Source organism: Botrytis fragariae (genome assembly GCF_013461495.1).
Source record: "Botrytis fragariae strain BVB16 chromosome Unknown tig00000050, whole genome shotgun sequence".
Lineage (NCBI taxonomy): Eukaryota > Fungi > Ascomycota > Leotiomycetes > Helotiales > Sclerotiniaceae > Botrytis > Botrytis fragariae.
Genome location: NW_023500992.1, coordinates 1,605,223 through 1,624,544, shown reverse-complemented (window position 1 = coordinate 1,624,544; position 19,322 = coordinate 1,605,223). Strand labels below are relative to the sequence as shown.

The 19,322-nt window shown below is 42.9% G+C and overlaps 7 protein-coding genes across 7 annotated transcripts; 2 read left to right on the top strand and 5 right to left on the bottom strand.

Moving 5' to 3' along the window:
- Positions 1–1,029: 1,029 nt before the first annotated feature.
- Bfra_004498 (uncharacterized protein) lies at positions 1,030–4,716 on the bottom strand (the record flags this gene model as incomplete). Its single annotated transcript, XM_037334900.1, has 13 exons — positions 1,030–1,522; positions 1,581–1,641; positions 1,774–1,857; positions 2,217–2,378; positions 2,477–2,620; positions 2,722–2,871; positions 3,045–3,152; positions 3,257–3,406; positions 3,601–3,684; positions 3,783–4,208; positions 4,315–4,470; positions 4,580–4,636; positions 4,686–4,716. The coding sequence occupies 13 exons, from the start codon at positions 4,714–4,716 to the stop codon at positions 1,030–1,032; spliced, it is 2,106 nt and encodes a 701-aa protein (XP_037193434.1).
- A 1,968-nt stretch (positions 4,717–6,684) lies between these two features.
- On the bottom strand, positions 6,685–8,313 carry Bfra_004497 (putative transcription factor cys6 protein; the record flags this gene model as incomplete). The annotated part of the gene is made up of 2 exons (XM_037334899.1): positions 6,685–8,134; positions 8,189–8,313. 2 exons carry the CDS (start codon positions 8,311–8,313, stop codon positions 6,685–6,687), a joined length of 1,575 nt encoding a protein of 524 aa, XP_037193433.1.
- Positions 8,314–9,984: 1,671 nt separating this feature from the next.
- Bfra_004496 (putative gmp synthase protein) lies at positions 9,985–10,833 on the top strand (the record flags this gene model as incomplete). Its single annotated transcript, XM_037334898.1, has 1 exon — positions 9,985–10,833. One exon carries the CDS (start codon positions 9,985–9,987, stop codon positions 10,831–10,833), a length of 849 nt encoding a protein of 282 aa, XP_037193432.1.
- Positions 10,834–11,881: 1,048 nt separating this feature from the next.
- Bfra_004495 (putative glycoside hydrolase family 25 protein) lies at positions 11,882–13,008 on the top strand (the record flags this gene model as incomplete). Its single annotated transcript, XM_037334897.1, has 3 exons — positions 11,882–12,181; positions 12,230–12,881; positions 12,962–13,008. 3 exons carry the CDS (start codon positions 11,882–11,884, stop codon positions 13,006–13,008), a joined length of 999 nt encoding a protein of 332 aa, XP_037193431.1.
- A 448-nt stretch (positions 13,009–13,456) lies between these two features.
- On the bottom strand, positions 13,457–14,819 carry Bfra_004494 (putative gtp-binding protein gtr1 protein; the record flags this gene model as incomplete). Its single annotated transcript, XM_037334896.1, has 2 exons — positions 13,457–14,252; positions 14,467–14,819. The coding sequence occupies 2 exons, from the start codon at positions 14,817–14,819 to the stop codon at positions 13,457–13,459; spliced, it is 1,149 nt and encodes a 382-aa protein (XP_037193430.1).
- Positions 14,820–17,300: 2,481 nt separating this feature from the next.
- On the bottom strand, positions 17,301–18,230 carry Bfra_004493 (uncharacterized protein; the record flags this gene model as incomplete). Its single annotated transcript, XM_037334895.1, has 1 exon — positions 17,301–18,230. The coding sequence occupies one exon, from the start codon at positions 18,228–18,230 to the stop codon at positions 17,301–17,303; it is 930 nt and encodes a 309-aa protein (XP_037193429.1).
- A 546-nt stretch (positions 18,231–18,776) lies between these two features.
- Positions 18,777–19,316, bottom strand: Bfra_004492 (uncharacterized protein; the record flags this gene model as incomplete). Its single annotated transcript, XM_037334894.1, has 3 exons — positions 18,777–18,944; positions 19,044–19,142; positions 19,233–19,316. The coding sequence occupies 3 exons, from the start codon at positions 19,314–19,316 to the stop codon at positions 18,777–18,779; spliced, it is 351 nt and encodes a 116-aa protein (XP_037193428.1).
- Positions 19,317–19,322: the final 6 nt, after the last annotated feature.

Here is a 19,322-nt window from a genome sequence, read left to right as displayed (position 1 = left end):
CACACCTCACACCCAAAACCTAGGATCTACAGTAAAACTGCAAAGGTAATAAAAACTCGCAAAACTTTTATTCATTCTGTACCATCGTTAACCTTAATTAATCCTCATAATTCCTGATTTGGAAGAAATGAAACCATTTGTCGTGTGTCTGTATCTGTCTGCCATCTATCCGTCCACTCAACCTCAAAATCATCTTTCCTGAGAATTCAAGATGAGATGAAGTGAATGAATCAAATCGTGATATCCCTCCTTAAAGAATCGAGAGAGAAAAATCACCACTATCACCATTCTCAAGTAAATGAGTAATCGACTGACTGGCGAACTGACTATCCAGACCGGAATGAATGAATGAAGAGATATGAACCATCTGAAGCGAACCAAGGAAATGAAAAGAAATCGAATCGAATTGAATTGAATCGAAGTGTAGAGAACTCGCAACCTGTTGTGTCCTATCCTATCGTAACCTATCGTATCATGTCGTATCCTGTCGTATCGCGTTGAATTGCACCCCCCATGCGAGAAATCAAGACGAGTCGAAGCAAGCTGAATCCAGCGAGTGTTCTCGAGCATTCTAATAACCAACATTTCATTTCCCTCTCTCGAGAGTTCATCGGGTTGTCGTTGTGAGCGTCGGAGAAAGAGAAAGTGAAATCTCGACGTGTCGAAATAAGAGGAGCGAAATCTCTGCTGTGGAAATGCAATAGCAAACTAGGTGAGGAAGGTAATCAAGTCGACGAAGGAAACTGCAAAAGAAAAAATTGTAAATCGAAAGTCGAAAGTCGAAAGCGTGATAAGATGAGTTCCTCCCAGTCATAGTCATGAAGTATTTGCGTGAAGAATAGGCGAGGAAATGAAAATGTCGAGAATTGGAGTAGAGCTGGGACGATGAAAAAGGTTGTCGTATCCTAGAAACGAAAGTAAAGCATCCAGGATCCCGATTCTCGCTGCGTGAACTTGTGATCGCTGTGTCGTCATCGCGCCATTCAATACTCCATGCCATTCATAAAATCCCTCCCAAATTCCGAAAATCTAAGACTCATCGTCGTAGAAAACATCTTCCTCCTCAACATCATCACCTCTATTTCCATGAACAAGACCATGGCCATTTCCACCCCCAAATCCACCACCACCAAGCATATCCTCATCACCATCTGCAGCGCGGCCAAAATCATAAGCACTGATATCCTCATCCTTGATAATAAGATCATCGTCTCCCTCGTCATCGGAATCAACATAGCTCTTAATGTTAGTCTTAGCAGCACGGCTGGGAGTCGCGGGTTTCTTTTCGACGCGGCCGACTTTGACTTTATTGAGATTTTCCTTCTTGACTGGAGAGCCCTTCTTGGATGGGGTAGCCATTTCCATGTCACTATCGTCGTCTCCCTCCTCGTTGCTGGATGCAGCGGCCTTCTTGACGGATTTCTTGGGGGTGCGCTGAGCACGAGCCTTTTTGGGTGTTGCACCTAGGGAATCATTAGTACCGGGTGGAGAGTTGAGATCCCAAGGGGGTTCTTTGCGCATTCTGTTTTTAATGTTAGTTCTTTTATTATCATTGAAGATTGAACCGGGGGAATAAATACCTTTCCATGCGCATGGATACAGCCTTACCTGTAACACCATCACCAAATTTCTCGGCGGTGGCTGAAAGATGTTAGTGAGATATTCCTTCAAGGGATGGGTGGTAGTGATGAATCGACGATGACAAAATGAGATATGAAGGCGTAGATGTGTAAAATCAACATGTGGGTGGAGGGGCTTAGGAATAGCAAGAACCATTCTTAGCAGCAGCTTTGATGGGTCGAAATCGATGTTCCAGGGCAGATGTGGTGGTACCATCATCCAACCATTTTGCCATTGCTATGATGTATATTAATATCTAATCTGAGTTTTCGAAACTAGAGAAAGGTATGTGCTAGTGACGAGATGAAATTCAGGATAGGGTAAGGGGGAAATTCTCGCGTTTGATGGCACCAATATTGAGGCTTTGTGGATCAATTCCAGCCTTGAAAGCTTCGCGCTGGCGATGTGCATTGGCTTTTAAAGCTCGAAACCGAAATTCAATTCCGCCTTTTGTAGAGTCTTTGCCGAACATATTGCTTATTTCTAGATGATGGAAGAGATTAATGATGTGGTTTTCATGTCATTTTTTAGAAGGCCAAAGAGTAACGCGAAAGTCTAGGAGAACAATAGTGCTTTCAAAGAACACTCGCCCTGACTGCTGCGTTTTCTAGGATCTGGATTCAGAGCCACGTCAAACTCCTTGGGATCTTTTCCGTTGAGCACTGCATCTTTTTGGATCTTAGCACCAGCTCTGATGCCGCGGAATTGCCACTTTATAGAGGTGACATCTGTGTCCGAACCGAAGTGCTTCGCCATTTCTGTTGACTAACATTAATATTGAGAACAAAACAATTGTGGAGTGATAGGACATATGCATGTATTTAATGCTCGCAATGGAATATGTAAATCAAGAGACCATTGGAATTGAATGTGATATCCTTGCAGTCTTTGCCAGCAGCTCTCGCATTGCGAATCTGGTCGACATTCTTCTTGATGGTGGTTGCAAATTGGAATTTGATTCCACCAGGAGTAGCATCCGAACCAAAACACTTTTGAACTTCTGGGGCAAAATTAATATGTGCTTGGAGTAAATGTGTGTGTGTGGAGGTGCAAGATGAAATAGATCGAAAACGGTCATTAAAACATGGTAGAACTTCTAACCAGTCTTGCCACCAGTGACAATATCAACCGTTAAAGGATTTTTTCCTGCAGCCAGCATAGCCTTTTGGCGTTTGGCAATGACCTTGTAACGGGTATCGAATTGAAATCGAAGACCGGAAATAGTGCAGTCTCCCATATGTTTGTCCATTTCTGCAACTGATCAGCCAGGGACACCATTTAATAGTGATTGCAGCGAGCTAGGTGATGTTTAATATGGATGGATGGAAAAAGCACAAAATATCAAGATAGATAGAGTTCCTGGCCACCTTTCTCCTTCTTAGAAGGCATCAAATCTTCCAAGTCAACATTCTTAGGATCTTAACCAGCTGTTCGCATCTTGGTTTGGCGACTGCCAAGAACCTTAACACGCTTGCCAATCTGTTGCTTAATGGCTTCGACGGTAACATCGGATCCCATAATTGCAACAATCTCTAATAGTCAAGGTATCAGTGCTGGTCAAGTGTGCTTGAAAGAATGTATGTGCTGTGATGACATGATTCATAAAAGCTGTAAAATAGATGACAGAACTTCTGACCACCTTTTGGGTTGTTCAAGGAGACATCCAAAGGATCTTTACCGGCATCAAAAAAAGCTATTTGACGACGGGAAAGAGCTCTGATGGTTGCATTGTACTGGATCTTGATAGCTGTGGAAGTGACATCCGAACCCATGTACTTGGCAACCTCTGGACTTAAGATCAGTTCTGTGCAAACATAAAGAAAGTGTGACTGATGTGCTGAGAAGATACGGTTATGTCTCACAAAATATGAACAGAGCTTTTTCTAAGAAGGAAAATATCACCAGACTTCTGTCGACTACCCAACTTGTCCAAGCTGGCATCCTTGGGGTCTTTGCCAACAGCACATAAAGCATTTTAACGAGCAGCCAAAACTCTGAGGCTTCGACGGAACTGTGCTTTAACACTAATAGCAGTGACATCTGATCCCATCTTTGCAGCAATCTCTAAGGGGATATCAGTGGAATTCAAAAACAAGGAAAGGTGCTTGTTGCTGTGTCAAGATGTAAGAGCAGTCCCGAAAACATAGACAGAAGTTCCTGACCAGCCTTATATCGGCGAGTACCCAAGTCAGTCAAATCGACATCTTTGCAGTCCTCGCCGGCATCACGCATGGCAATCAAGCGTTCACCAAGAGGTTTGATGGTTTCTCGAAGCTGCGATTGGATGTGACTAGCTGGAGTTGCTGATCCCATAAGCACGGAAATTGCTAATACAGCATTAGTGTAGGCAAAAAGGGACAAATCTGTGCTCTTGTGATATGGAACTTGGAAGACGAGAAAAAACATCAACTCATTCCCACCCTTTCCTTTGCAGGCAATTTCTCCATTCGTATCGCCCACGTTCATGAGGATCGGATCTTCTCCTCTGGCAACGGCAGCATTGATCAGTTTGGCATCGGACTTCAGACGCCTAAATCTGTTGTCAAGTGCAGAGGCAGTGCAATCTCCACCAAAGCGAACGCTGATTGCTATATGAAAATCAATACACAAACGAGGAGAATTGTCCGCGAAAATTTCATTGTGCGTGAACAAAAAAGTGAAGAGCAAGAGCTGATGCTCCATGATGAATGATACCTTTCTTAACGCTGAAATCATTCTCGAGATTGACAGTAGAGGCATTGAGACCTGCATCGACTGCTTTTCGGAGGCTCTCGGCATTACGCTTTATGCCATTCATACCACGCCAAATCTGCTGATAATTTGACTCATCTCCGTAGTACTTGGATATTGCTGGCAACATCAGGGATCAAAGACAAAAGAAAAAAATGGAGAACGATTGAACTTGTGAAGGGCTAAAACTGAGAAGGAGGGTGGATTTTGTAGAAATGTGTTCACTAACCTGCGTAATCGAGTTTTAGACTTGGGTGGGCGGCCACAATGGCGCTGAGGAGGCGAACTATCATCGTGTGAGTATAGATGTAAGAAAAGGGATTGTTTGGACAAACCGGTTGCTTCGTACGACTTCCAATTTGGCATGATTGCGGTGTTGAAAGTTCTGCAGATAGATAGATCAGTATGGTTGTTTGAATTTGGATAGTCGAATAGACAGATGATAGATCGGAGTAGCAGGAGTGTGTAGAAGGTGCAAGAGTAGGAGGTAGAAGAGTATGATTCGAAAAGAAAGAGGAAGTGGGAGAGGAGATGAGAGAAAAAAGGTAACGACGATAAGAATTATCGATAGTGCGTGATCAACAGTGAATTCTGAGTATGCTCCAGTAAAGGTGAACAAGACTGAGAGACTCAAACAGCGCACTTGGTGACAATCATGAGAAGAATGGATTTGTCAAGATTGAGAAGAATAGAATATTGATGGATAGGAACGCTCGAAAATAGAAAGTTATTGTAGTAAGAGAATAATAACTTACTTGGTTTGGTGTTTTGGTGTTTTGTTGTTTTGTGTGGTTGCTGCAGAGAGTGCGCCTTGTGCGATATCAACGACGACGATCTAGAAATCCAAATCAGTATAAGTCAATCATATATCATGATCATTTCTACTCAAGAAAATGATAATAGGGATAGGAAAAATACTCACAGTATTTGAGAATGCTTTGCAATAGATGAAAATAGATGATTGATCAAAGTATTGTTGAAGTTAATGGAGCTTGTAAAAGGTTGTTGTGTGTGTGAGAGAGAAGAGGGATGTGCGAAAATGGGTCGAGATTTAGGACTTTAAATAAGTGAATTCTGAACAGTCAAAGGAAGCGGAAGGAAAGAGTGGCAATGGTAAAATCAAGTTTCAGTAATCTAGAGATCCTGCAAGCCTGATGTTGTCTACTGTTCAAAGTCTGAATAGATTCAAATAATTCAATGTCAAGCCCTTATTTTGTACAGGTCATAACACAGTGAGGAATAAACATTTTTGATTGAGCCAAGTTTCTAATCTATTCCAGACAGCAAGCCCTTCATTTATGAGCCAATTCGACTAATCGAAGATAATGGTTGTAATTGTTCTCTATTCTTCTCTATCCCAATGATACTTCAAATCCATTGAATTCTCCAGATTTTCTTTTCAAGATATTCACAATTGAACATTTCTCCCGCAACAACAGCGGGGTACTCGCACGGACTGAAACCCGATAGATTCTTGATATAGACATATACTGCCTGCAGGAACTTATCCATGAAACTTGGTGTATATTTGTTTTGCTTTTTTCGTTTGTTGCCATCCCGGATACCAGCATCATCTTGTGTGACTTATCACTTTTTTTTCGTTTTTGATTGCATTAGAAGTCTCCTGCCTAATCATTTGTATTCAAAAACAGACAAACAAAAGAATTAGATTCAGCGATCAGGCAATTGCGGTAGTATATTGGAAAGATTCTAAATCAATGGCCCGAAAAAAGATCTCAATATTCCGGGGTGGTCTGATACATTGTTTTGAATACTATCAGATATCTACTCGAGTATTACATTTCGAATAACCATCACAAAATTGGGAAAATATCGAGAAAAAGATTAGAAATAGATAGAACAATTTTTAGAATTAAAAAGTAATAAGGAGAACAAAAATTACTATTCGCAAGCTGATCCAATTGAACAATGACTAATGCCCAGTTGTTTACAAGTAACTGCTGAAGCAGCATTCAGTGGATGTACTTCGCACTTGTTGCGTGGAAAACAACAAACACTCGCTGCATATTGCCTGCAATAATAAATCCACAACATTAATCTCTAAAAACCCCTTTCCGTTGCGCGAGCAGATAACGTATGCATAAAACCAAAAACCCCTCGGCTTCAAACGACCCAGCATGCTGCTGATCAAATGGTCTGCAAAAACCGACGAAGCGGTGTTTTTCCCACCTGCCCCTGGACGAGAGATCCTCGGTCGTATCAATTTTGCCAACGTACCGATCATCTTGATCTTGGATGTATCCTCTTTTTGGGTATGGTGTAGTAGGATGAACCCAATAATCTTAATGCCTTAGCATTTCCTAACATTGTGTTCTACACATCTTCCACGACTGTATTCATTTCCCGAGTAGCCTGTCTCGATTTCTCAAATTCCATCCTCAGAGCAGCAATAGCGTTTCTGGCACAAATTGCAGCATCCCAATTACCTTCTCTCCTAGGTACAATATCTAGCAGCACTTTTACAGCTTTTTTCCGGGTAGATATAACCCCGAACATCGCCGCTGCCATAAGTGATGGTATAATCCCAGCATGAAATACAAATCCCTTCTCAAAACTTGAGTGGGCAGCGACTATTTTGCAAACTTCCACGACCTCTTCAAAGCTGGATTGATAGAAATGAGCTGGAGTATGTGGAAAGAAAGCCGAATGAAAGCTATTACGTGTGGTTAACCAGTGCGCTCTTAACATACGAATACTCATAATGTCGGCATCTTCTTCTCTGGCGCGCGTGGCCAATGGCTCAAAAGCAATATGCCATTGATCGAGTTTGTTTAAGATCTCCTTGAATTCAACCGCTGCTGGAGACCAATCGAGCATTCGATGATTCCATATTGCTGAATCTGATATTTCTTCTTCCGTGGGATCTTCTTCTCCTCGAATAAGTGTTACTGTGCTCATGAGAAAGCTGATGACCTGCCTGCATATTGCCGTGAAATTCGCACGTGCATCATCGATGCATGTAAACCGCGTTGGAATCAGGCTGGGAATATACATTTGAGTTCCATATATGATATCTTGTGCTTGTGCTATCGTGGGATCGATGGCAGATACCAAACCAATATGCGTGCTATGAAACGTGGCAAAAATGACGTCTTCAATTATATTTGGGGCTGGTGATAAGGTTCGATCCGCTACCTGTCGCTTTTCGCGATCTTTCATCCATGCTTGAAGTAAAGTTGCAGCGCTTTGAATTTGAGTTATCGCCGCCATTTGATTACCGTGGAAGTTCTCAAAGGAGAATATAAGTAACGTGGCAAGTAGATTTATTCGAATAGGTATGAGCTTTTTAATTCCTCCAAGAGCTTTACCGTATTCCTGAATGGCAAATCTATAATCATCATTCATCATCATGAGCTGGCCCTGCTTGCGTGCTCTCATGACCCTACTGAGGGCCCCAATTGCACAGACAGTCTGTAGAATGCATGGTTCCTGATGACATGCTTGAAGAATAACGCTGCTCCAAAGTTCAGAATAGAATCCACCAAAAACTTGAGTCGTAACATCACTACAGAAAAACTGAAAATATTGAAAGTGTCTTGGACTTTCGAATGTGATATCGGAGATGCTCTTTATGGGACCATGACTGGGACGTGATTGCCTAATATTGTTCGCGACCTGCTTCGGTAGGATTGTTCTCCTGGTTGCGACTCTAGATTTTGGAATTTCACGTGTTAAATAGCCACACTTTTGAGAAGTGCCTTTATAGAATATTTTACAGCGATTACACTCTGGCTTTCCTTCATCGCATTTAATCCGTCGAGTTCTAGTGCTTGTCAGCCACAGGGGAAAATGATGTAGGCTTGTCAGGGAGGCAGACTTGCATGTTGTACAACCCGAGTGAACTTTTGGCAACCCTCTTCGCTTTTGTAGCGGTATTGATGTTCCTTCTCCTGTACTAAGATCTCTTTTTAGCTGTGGTGGAGGCGTTATAACCAAGAACATTTTCCGGATGTTATGTTGGAAGAAGATTTCGAGATGACTACTAATGCAGCTGTAGAACACCAAGATTCTGACAGGGCTGTTGTGTGCTCAAATGCAACATGACAAAACAGTCCGTCACAACCGAGTATACAGCTGATCCTTACCCCTATCGGAATATATTGAATGCTGAAGGAACTGGTGGGTCATCCAGGCCGGGAAAAAAAGCCGAATTCCCATTCTTGACATCTGAAAGCTTTCAGTATTCCAATTTGAATTTTAAAAAATCAATTAATCTTTCAAAATCCGAAGCTTAACAACACTTCTCAAAATTCGGATTTGGATTTGACATTCAATGGCCTTTGAAGGTATTTGGCGCTCAGCTTTTCTCCAAGTTGCGAGCTAGATTCAGAATTGCACCGTATCGTGAAATACTAAGAGTGTGCCGATAAGGCGATTTAGCAATATGTACTGGGTGCATACTTTTGCAACTTTGTCGGAGCCGCCGTGCATGAGGTCCTTGCGCATTCCATTCCTGGGGGTAAGTCTACCCTGATTCGTGGAATCACTCATGTGAATGACATAGTACCCGCCCAGACCTAATATTCGACTTATTAATATAAGCATCATTCTTTCACACTGACAAAGAAACTTCAGATATATACCGTGGTGTATTGATATATGTAAAGGTAGGAAAAGATGGACATGCTATGGGACAATGTATGTCTCACCAGTCGAGCAGGTCGTTGATCGTCACATTTTATGCAGAACTTTTGAAGAGTTTTCTGATGCCAGTCTCGAGAGATGTTTCGATTGACACACCAGCAGATGATTCTTTTCACGGTTGATTCGGTGGGGAAATTTGCCATATCGAAATTGGACATCCCGACCCGAGACCCACAAGCTGGCTTAGCTGCAGATCCTCGAGACATATCCGGAAATCAACCACTATAAAATGGTTTTGATACTTGAACTGCACGTGAAATGATGAAATTGGAAGATGCCCTCATTGTCCACCCCCAGAACTATTTTATTAAAGTCACTGAGCCCCCGAGCATGGATCAAATTTTCAGTATTCTCGATCGGACGAGAATCTATACCATTCACCTAAGTAAGACGTTTTAAGTTTTTGAACACTTAAATTTTGGCCAATGCTTCCATTAGCGTGCCTAGAATGGTTCAAAGAAAATTCTAGGTTTGAATAATGATATCCTGTTCTAGCCTGGATGGCTGAGGAAGATCGATCGATCGACGTCACTGACAAGCTAAAAGGCCTGGCGTCTTGGCTTCCAGAGTTGGCATAAGGTCATAGAAATTTTTCTAGTCTTGTGCGGGGACAAACGTTCTCTTCTAACTTGATAAAATTGGTATGGAGAGCCTCTGCCGAGTGCTAAATGACGGGAAATGTGGCCCTTTATGATGGCGCCATTGCTCGGCACTGGCTATGAGCCGAGCCTAATCTGTGTGGAGAGCCTCGTCATTGTCCATGATGACTTGAATTGTCTTGCATATGAGACATATCCCACATACATCACAGCACGAATCCTCGTCCTGGAACATTTTGCTCGCCATATATCGCAGTAAGGATCAAAGAAGAAAATCTATCATTCAGCAACAAGACAGTAGCAAATCTCTTCAATCCGAGTGATTCCACCACAGCACAGATTTCGGCTGAATTGAGGGAGTTTAATGATAATGGCAACTCAGGAATCCGAAGATCCAGTTCGAATGCTGGTTCTTGAGACAGATTCGCCACATCCTGATATTAGAGACGAAAAAGGTGGATATAGTGATATTTTGAACGCTCTATTTCAAGATGCTGGAAAAGAACACGATCCACCCTTGAAAATAGAGACAGAGGTGCACTATGTTGTCGATGACCCTGAAAACGGTCATCATGGGCACGTTCCTCAAGTCTCTGATGTTGATCCATCGATCAACGCCATATTAATTACGGGAAGCATGTACGACGCTCATGGAGATGACCCATGGATTCAACAACTGCTGCAACTCTTGCGAGATCTCTGGATTAAACGAAAGGATATGAAGTTCAGTGGTGTTTGTTTCGGTCACCAGATATTATCGCGGGCTTTAGGGGCAAAAGTGGAGCCGGAGCCGTCTGGAAGATGGGAATTGTCACATACGGAGATGGATTTGACGTCTGTGGGCCAGAGATTGTTCCAAACGAAAGAAAAAAAGCTTAGCCTACACCAAATGCATCAAGATCAGGTGACTATTGTACCATCAGCGTCGACAACTGATTTGCTCTCTGAAGATGATAACGTTGAGAATTGGGCCAGTACAGAACATACAAAGATTCAAGGTCTGTATTTGAGGGAGAGACTGTTCACCAGTCAGGGACATCTTGGTTTTGACGAAGATATGGTCCATCTCGAAATTGAAATGCGTGTTGAGAGTGGCGGAATTAAGGATAAGGCTGTTGCAGCGAAGGCGAAAGATACCGCACACTTAAGGCACGATGGATTGGTTGTTGCTGGCGCAATCTTGAGGTTTTTCCATGGAGATGATCGGGACATTCCATGAAGGGATTACCGGCATTATAAGTCAGATTCGATTGAGCGACTTTGTTTTCTGTATTTCACTGGCATTTAGCGCATCAAGAAAAGCCTCATCACATTCACACAACGTGATTTATCTCAGGCCTCCGAAACATGCTGAGCAGAACTTTTTTCTCATGATTTGTCTGTGATGTCAACGGCATGCATCAGCAATAGATAATCCAACGACGGAAAAGCTAAAACTGGCTTTATCTCAGCTGTGTGACAGAAAGATCTTGCTGCCGCTCTCCAAGAAAATCCCCTTCGCGCACTGACGATCAATGGTAAAGTGTCATAACATCAATGGTTGTGAAAACAAGATTTGGGATTTTCCAATATCAAAATAGATCGATATTGGAACGGTGACAATCTTATTAGTGATTCTAGTGGGAGATGTTGAGGTGTGGTACAGCATGCATGCAACCAAAATTAAAATTACATAAGCGTCACATTGCTCTACCCGCTTTCCTCAAAACCCATTCAATCCTTCTCCTGCCACAAATGATTGTGAGAGGTTCATCGTCCAAGTTCTCACGGAATACGTACTATTTCTCTCAAGAAGATGTACCGGTGGTACCATCATCCCCAGCTTCGCACAAAATCAAGGTGTTCAAAATTCCACTCAAGTGATGGAAGCGGCTGAATGTAACGCAAGATTACTTACCCATGTTCCCGCCCCGCGTTTTGGGGAGATTAAGGAATGAAACGACACACTAAGAACTGTTCTGCCGTTGAATACGAAAAATAGCGGAAGGATTCTGGAATCCTACCCAGGCTGCAGAATTCTACAACCGGCATTCAAGGAAGAAGCATAACACATAATGACGATAAGGCTGTGCAAGGCTGAAGAATGTGGAAATGAAGATGACGATCTTACCCAATATACGGCTGGTCGTCGAGAATAAGTGAAGATATAAAAATATAGGAATGGAGCATCGTTATATTCTTTATTCTCATCTTTATTTTTAGTCTCTTATTTTGCACGCATCATTCATTCCATTTCATTTCCATTCAATAGTTCAGAATCTTCAACTATGTCTTTCTCCAAGATTTTTATTGCCTTCACAGGTATCATTGCTGTCGCTTCCAGCAACCCTCTTGTTCCTCGAGCATCAACTGCTTGCTCGACGTCTAGTGGACCTGGTTTCTGTCAGAGTACTTCTAGCTCCTGCTCAGGGGGAAATTACATCGCTGGTGCTTGTCCAGGAGGCGTCGACAATCAATGCTGCGTAGCAACATGTTCCAGCGGAAAGGGTGTATGTCAAGCGACATCCGTCGCCTGCTCTGGTGGTTCTTTCAGTAGCGGTCTTTGTCCCGGACCGGCTGATATTCAGGTATGCCTCTTTCGCATCTACAAAGTTCCATACATTAACAGAATTTAGTGCTGCATCAAGAGTAGCGGCGGTACTACTCCACCATCTACCGGTGCTGGCTCTGTAGGTATCGATATATCTCAGCTCGGCACGCCAGCATTCTTCGAGTGCGCGAAGAAAACCAAAGACGTCGTCGCCATCCGAGGATACCAGCAAGCTTGCGGAACCGGCGGCCAAGTAGACAAGAACTTCGTGGCCTCCTATAAAAATGCCAAAGCCGCCGGTTTCACCCGCATCGACTCCTATATCTTCCCTTGCACCGGTACACCTACCGGCTCCGAGCCCAACTGCAAAAGCGTTGACACCCAGATGGCCGAATACCTCAAAGTAATCTCCGACAACAATATGGACATCCACACTCTCTGGCTCGATATCGAGCCCACATCTGTCTCCAATTCTCCCTGCAATGCTTGGAATCTCGGTGCTGCAGCCAATGAAAAGCTCGCCAAGCAATGGGTCGCAGCAATGAAAGCCACAGGATTAAAATGGGGCATCTATGCAAATGGTAATCAATGGAGCGGTATATTTGCCAGTAGGAGTACAGACATTGGAAGTGATTTGCCTTTGTGGGCTGTGCAACAGGATTATAAAGAGGGTGTAAATACAGTGACTACCTTTATGGGGGGCTGGACAAAGGCGGTTGCTAAGCAGTATAGTCTTGGTATGTATACTTTGATCTCTTTCTCATCCTTCTATCTCCGGTTTGAGATGTGCGCGATTAGATACTGACATGTGCTATAGATACTACCCTATGTGGTCTCGGTGTGGACTTGGACTCCTTTGCGTGAGTATTGGAACTTGGAAACCATGAAGGAGCATCAAAACCATGATAGTTCTTGAAATTGTGGAAATTAATCCTCTTTGTCGGTTTTCATATTTTTATAACAGTTTGAATATCATTTCGTCTGAAGTTATCACACTTGTGACTAACATCGAATTGTTACCGCACGCGTGCATGTTTCTTTGAAAGTGTGCATGTCCCGAGGCGCAGCACCGTCATACAAACGTGGCATATCTTTTGAGTCACAGTCATGCGGACGTTAGACACCTGAGTAAACCTTATTAGCAACTATTTAATTTAGCCTCGCCGATGCTCCTTCCCTGCCATCTTATTATACATGAAAAGCCAAGGGTATTCCCAAATCCAACGCCATGCCAGATCCCATTTGCATTGTGTCATATCGTATCGTCGTATCTGAAAGTAGCATCTATCTATCGATTGATATTCATATCCATCTAAACAATTCCAGCCTCAGTACCTGTTGCGCCTCTATCAGCACTCTTTCTCGCCGGACTATCAAGTTCTTCGAAATCCCTCGCAGCAATCTTCGCATTCTCCAAAGCACAATTGAAGCGTTCCTCTCCGGGTGGAAGGATGGCCGCAAGGTATGTATTGGTTGTAAATTTAACGACAAACATACTGAAATTTGGCATCTTCAATTCAAATAAACTGAACTGTTCGGCGGATTTGGGTGTACCAGTGTAACGAGAGGTACTTTGTTTGAAGTTCTTGATGATATTCGAAAGACGCTCGAATCGATCAGTGGTAGGATTTGCTTCTCCCTCTGGGGAAGTCCAGCTTGAGACAACAAGGAAAGAAGAGCGCTCAAATAGGAGAACTTCTTCAGCTTCAATGATGGTACCAAGTGAAGAGAGATGTCTTTCGATTTCTCCGAGATTAGGAACTAGATCGTGAATGATTTCTGCCCATGCCTTGTAAAGTGATTGATCCCAGATAGATGTTGCGAATGGCACGATGTTGAATGATTCTGATTTAGATCGGACGAGTGAGATTCTCTCATGGAAGATATCCTCACGTTGGTTCGGAAGGACAAGATCCATCTTATGAATCAGGACGTAGATACTTGCGGTTGGTGAGAATTGAGTGAGTGCAGTAATGATCGAGCGATATGTTAAAAGATCACGGTCGAAATCCCGAGATTCAATATCGAAAACGTAAATGAGGACGCCGACACTTGAGAATACATGTTGACGTTGTTGAGATAAGTAATTTTCCATGAACGCATCCTGACTGAATATCTGTTAGCCGCGTTCAAAAGTCTGGAATTGAAAACACAGCAATGCAGACTGTAATGATATGGAACATTCAATATTAATCTGCGAGCAGCATGAGAGACCAATTTGTTATCTTCTAAAGTCTGCCAAAACTCGAATGTAACTTGCGATGACTACCCCGCACCCTATGTTTATGGAAAACTCGAAAACACCATAAAATAAGAACTCACCCTCCACAATCCCATAGATTGAGTGTTAAATTTCCTAGAAATTTGACATGGCTAAGATCGACATCAATTGTAGCTCCCAATCGTCTTGTATCCTTTGCGACATAATTCGAAAAGATAATGCTTCTCATAGAACTCTTTCCGGAACCCGATTTCCCCATCAGCAGAACCTTCTTCTTTCTTGGTTTCTTGGATTCAGATGGAGAAGATACTGCAGAAGCAGCAGACTCCTCTTGTTGTCGATGATTCTCCATTTTTGGCTGAGGTTCAGAATTGGTGGAATTAGAGAGAGATTGGGAGGTTGAAGCTTGAGCTTGAGCTTTTGAACCAGAGGTAAAGCGGTGAAAGTAGTCCATAGTGGAGTTCGGGGAAACTGTTATTCCGAATGGTGGTCCGAGTAAGGTATTTAGAAGTATGAACCAAATTATCTTTCTGTCAAGTAAAAGAAGACTGACAATCCAGAAGTTCTTTGATTCTGGTAGAAATGTTTTCTCAAAGATGACAAGTTTAGGACTAAATCAACCCATTGGAATGACAGGATTCAGTTTTGAGTGAAACTTTTATCCAATCAAATATTAGCCTGCAAACCAACCGAATAATTCCAATATCAACGGGACGTCAAGACAGCATTCTAGCCTCTTCATATTATCCCTTCCTCGTGAGCATGGACTTTCTTAGTGAAAGGCATGTAAAATTCTGGTATTAGATTCTTATCAATACCAGATAACATCAACCGATGTAAAATGAAGCTTGCTCTCTGTCTATCGATACAAGAAACTGTTTATGAAGCTTGCGACTTCGTTATTGTTGAGTGCTATCTTATTAATCCCTCTCTACGGACGTATAATCTCATCTGCCAATGCCGGCTGGTAGGGTTTCAGTCGTGCTATAGGCTTCTATCTTGGCATCAACTCTCGATTGGAGACAATCAACATGGGCAGTTTCTTACACCACGTTGCATATTTACCATCAGGCGACAGGCGGATCAATCTGCCTTACAAGGGATTTACGTAGCCATTGGAATTTCAAAATGTGTGAGCATCCAATTCAGGCCTCGTTTCAAATAAATCTCATTGCTACCTTACCGATTGGGTCATTTATACTGAAGAAATGCTCTGTCCATGATCATTGGGCCGGTTCCATAACAGCTCATTAGATTTGAACCTGCCAAGGGCAATGCAGATAGTATTTCATGGCGGGGTAAATGCAGGGCATACGCAGGGCATAGGTGCGTGCAGATCTTCTTGTATGCGACGTAGGCACGAGTATTTCCGGTCAAAGATCTGGACCGCCAACTGTGTATTGCGTCAGAAAACCCCGAGACTCGAAAATGGACCCCACCGGAGCAATATACCAAGACCACGGGAATGCAATAGATTGGATCTCAGTAAAGCTCTCGCAGTTGCAAGATATGAATTGAATTGTGTCATCTGCAGTCAAGACCACAAGCTAATACTTGAAAGCCCAGGTCAGAAAAGTCAGGCGTCTTGGAATTATCGCCGATGAGAATTTGGATCTCTAAGCTTTGGGGCCGAGAAAGGGGTGTTAAAGATACCGTATTCCTCGAAACTAATGAAGCACTTCAGAGCTTTTTCGCAAGACACACCAACAATAAAGGTTAGCGAATCTGTTAAACCTGCGGAAACCGCAACTCCCAGAACTCAGACTAATCAAGAACTCTCGGCCTCCATCTCTTTGTTAGACCCGAAATTTATTGACTTCTGAGGGCGACTATCCAGACTAATCTCAATGTATCTGCCAGATTAGGATCAAAATAATAGAAGAAAGGTCAGAGCTCAATGGGAGATTCAGATATCCTGGGATGAATTATTGCTTAGACTAGCAAAGTTTCCTCATTCATCTGTTCGGACTCAAAAAATCATCTTTGACTTAGAAAATAGAGAGTATAACGAAATCTAGCATATTTCGTCGCCTCCCCCTGGCTTCTATAGAGCGGGAATGACGAAAACGATGACTGATGAGAGATCTGCGCATTTATGAGATATGCTCGCCGCTGCGAGCATGTAGATTTCGACGCAAGCGCGTGCGAGACGTACCACAGAGAGCAAAGTCCAATAATCCTATTTCTGAGTTGCGGCGTGGTGTAGTTACGTTCTACTTCAGATGCGGATTCCTAGTATCTACATTAGCGGTTAAAATCTGAAGTAAATCCTTTGCCAACCATTATTGTTGGCCTGTTTTCAGAATTCTAGGATTCAGAGCGCCTTTGGAACTAGTCGATCACAGCTTTTGTCCTCTCACTGGTTGTTCATCTATAGACTTTTTGAAATATGATAGAGTGGATGCATACCCAAATTATGAAGTTGACGTGTAACGCCACACTTTGCTTTCCACAAATGTGGCTGGGAATTTTATCCACACCGCAAACTCCTGTCCTCACTTTGAACGATTGATAATTGTTCCTAAACGACAATGCGCCTTATAAACACGTCAACACTATGTCTCGAGGAATTCTACGATGGCTATCTTCCAGCATATGCAATTCTGTCGCACCGATGGGGCAAGAAACGGGTAACATTTCATGAAATTCAAGGTGAGGATTACATGAATGTGGAAGGATTCGCAAAAATCAAAGGGTGTTGCACACAGGCCCTTTTAGATGGTTGGACGTATGTTTGGATCGATAGTTGTTGTATCGATAAAGCGAGTAGTGCAGAACTCTCAGAAGCTATCAACTCAATGTTTCAATGGTATCAAAAGGCAGAAATTTGCTATGCATATTTATGCGATCAAGTAAAGTGAGTATCCATTATCCTATCCAAAGATCTCTTCCAGTCATAAAATCATTACGTCATTCAACATAACCCCAATCCAATTCATGATTTATGGGCTTCGCAATACGCTTTGCTCTTCTCAAAATCCTCATACTCGCAGTAGCACCAAGCGTTAAGACAAGAACATGTATTCCTCGGATTAACCAGTTTAAAAGCTTGCCATCGTAGATATCCTTCCTTCCCAGTGCGAAGATTTTTAACCTTCACTCTGCCCCAACCTCCCTCGCAGGCTTCGAGAAATTTACATCGATCTCCGATTTCAGTCTCGAGAACTGGACCGAAGTCATGATGACAATGCGCATGTTGCTTCACAGCTAAGATGGCTCCGGGTGTCTGTCCCGCGGCTGTCAGGGGGTCGTTCACTTCTGGAAGTGCCTTTGTTGTAAGATTGGTTGTATATAATGGGGAGTTTGGATAATTAGACGTCTGAAGAGGCGAGACTGTCGATGGGTAAGTTTTGGTATAAATATCATCAACCTCTACCAACTCCTCCTCTGTGGAAAGTTTGAAATCCATACCATATAATCCACTCATATCCTGACCGCCATAAACGGGCATCAGTCTTGGTGGACGGCGTGCAGAATATGCTTGCCAAGTTTCGTAGACATATCGGCATCCTCCAACTAAGCAACCGCATTTTCCATCGTACGGAACTAGGAGTAGATCCTCCCAATCGATAGTTCCTGACATACTAGTACGAAGATTCTTGACTTCAACTTGACTGAAATTGTAATATGCCAGAATTTCGACAAAATCACCGACTTGTGCGAGCGGTGAAGAGAAAGCCGTGGCTTTTAATGCTCTCCTGATTGGGAGGATAGCGCCAATTTTCTGGCCTTCAAATGTTGCCGCATCGTGAACTTGAATGGCAGATCTCTCGTCTTGTGTGGTTTTCTTGAATGCTGTTGAAGGTACATAAGTAACATTGGGCGGAGTGTCAAAGGGTGTCATCGGAGGTATACTGTAGTCCATTTTGAAGGTCATGGGAGAAGTCTGCGTGCCTAGATTATTTTCAAACATCTTTCAAATTGCTTTATGCTGTTACTTTCAAGCATCTTTGATGTTAAGTAAGTAGATATGAGCATGAACTATGATCATTTAGTGCACTTCCATTTTCCCTCAAATTCATTACGCTTTAAAGCATAAAGTAGCATGATGTGTCTATCCGAACATTAAAACACGTTTCCAACGCCACAATATTTTATTGGGACGAAATGACTCATGGGCATGGATTGAGCTGGAATACTGTGTTCAGTTCTGGTCGTTCTCGAGCTGCAAGGAGCAGGTTAATAAAACTGGGCTAATCTGATATTCGGCATGTTGCATTTGAAGCCGTGAATGAGTTGGGAGGAATGCAGACCGATAGGTTATCTGGACCTTGTAGATTGCAAAATCCTGCATTCGCAGGTAAGGCTATCAGAAAATGGTCTCAGCCAATATGATTACAAAATCAAGTTATGGCGCAGTCGATGTGGCACACGCGGAAATGAAACTTTTCGAAACTTCTAAATGCTCATATTAAAACAAGACAAAACGCGTGGTTGGTGACCAAGTATAGAATCTGGTATATGCGAGATTTAGGCCTCCCACCAAACGTGCTGCAAATAGCCTGTTCAGCCAATAATTATATTCGAAGTTCCGTTTGGACCTTTGGACTCCGCCCATATGATATGCTTCGTGACGCGTCTGAAATATATTGTTTCGGATATTTAACATGGGCAGTGTCGCCTACGTCACTTCTGTAGCGTCTATAATCCACAACGTAGGCTCCAATCATTCGCAGACCATCCATGACAATTGATCGATGCTCGAGGTTGAGATATCACTCAAGTTGAGAAACGCTGCAAAATTGGCGGGACGGCGCTTAAACATGCGTAGCCTCTCCTGCAAATGCTGACTTTTGCTTCCTTTCTGTGTCAGCCATAAAAGCCCACCATTAAGCTTGGTAATATTGAGACTCCATTGCACAACTACCAAATCTGGCGAAGCAGTGGCGAAGCAATACCTGCGACTTTGAATCGCGGACGACTGCAGCTTATAACGTGCGCGCGGAAACATACATTA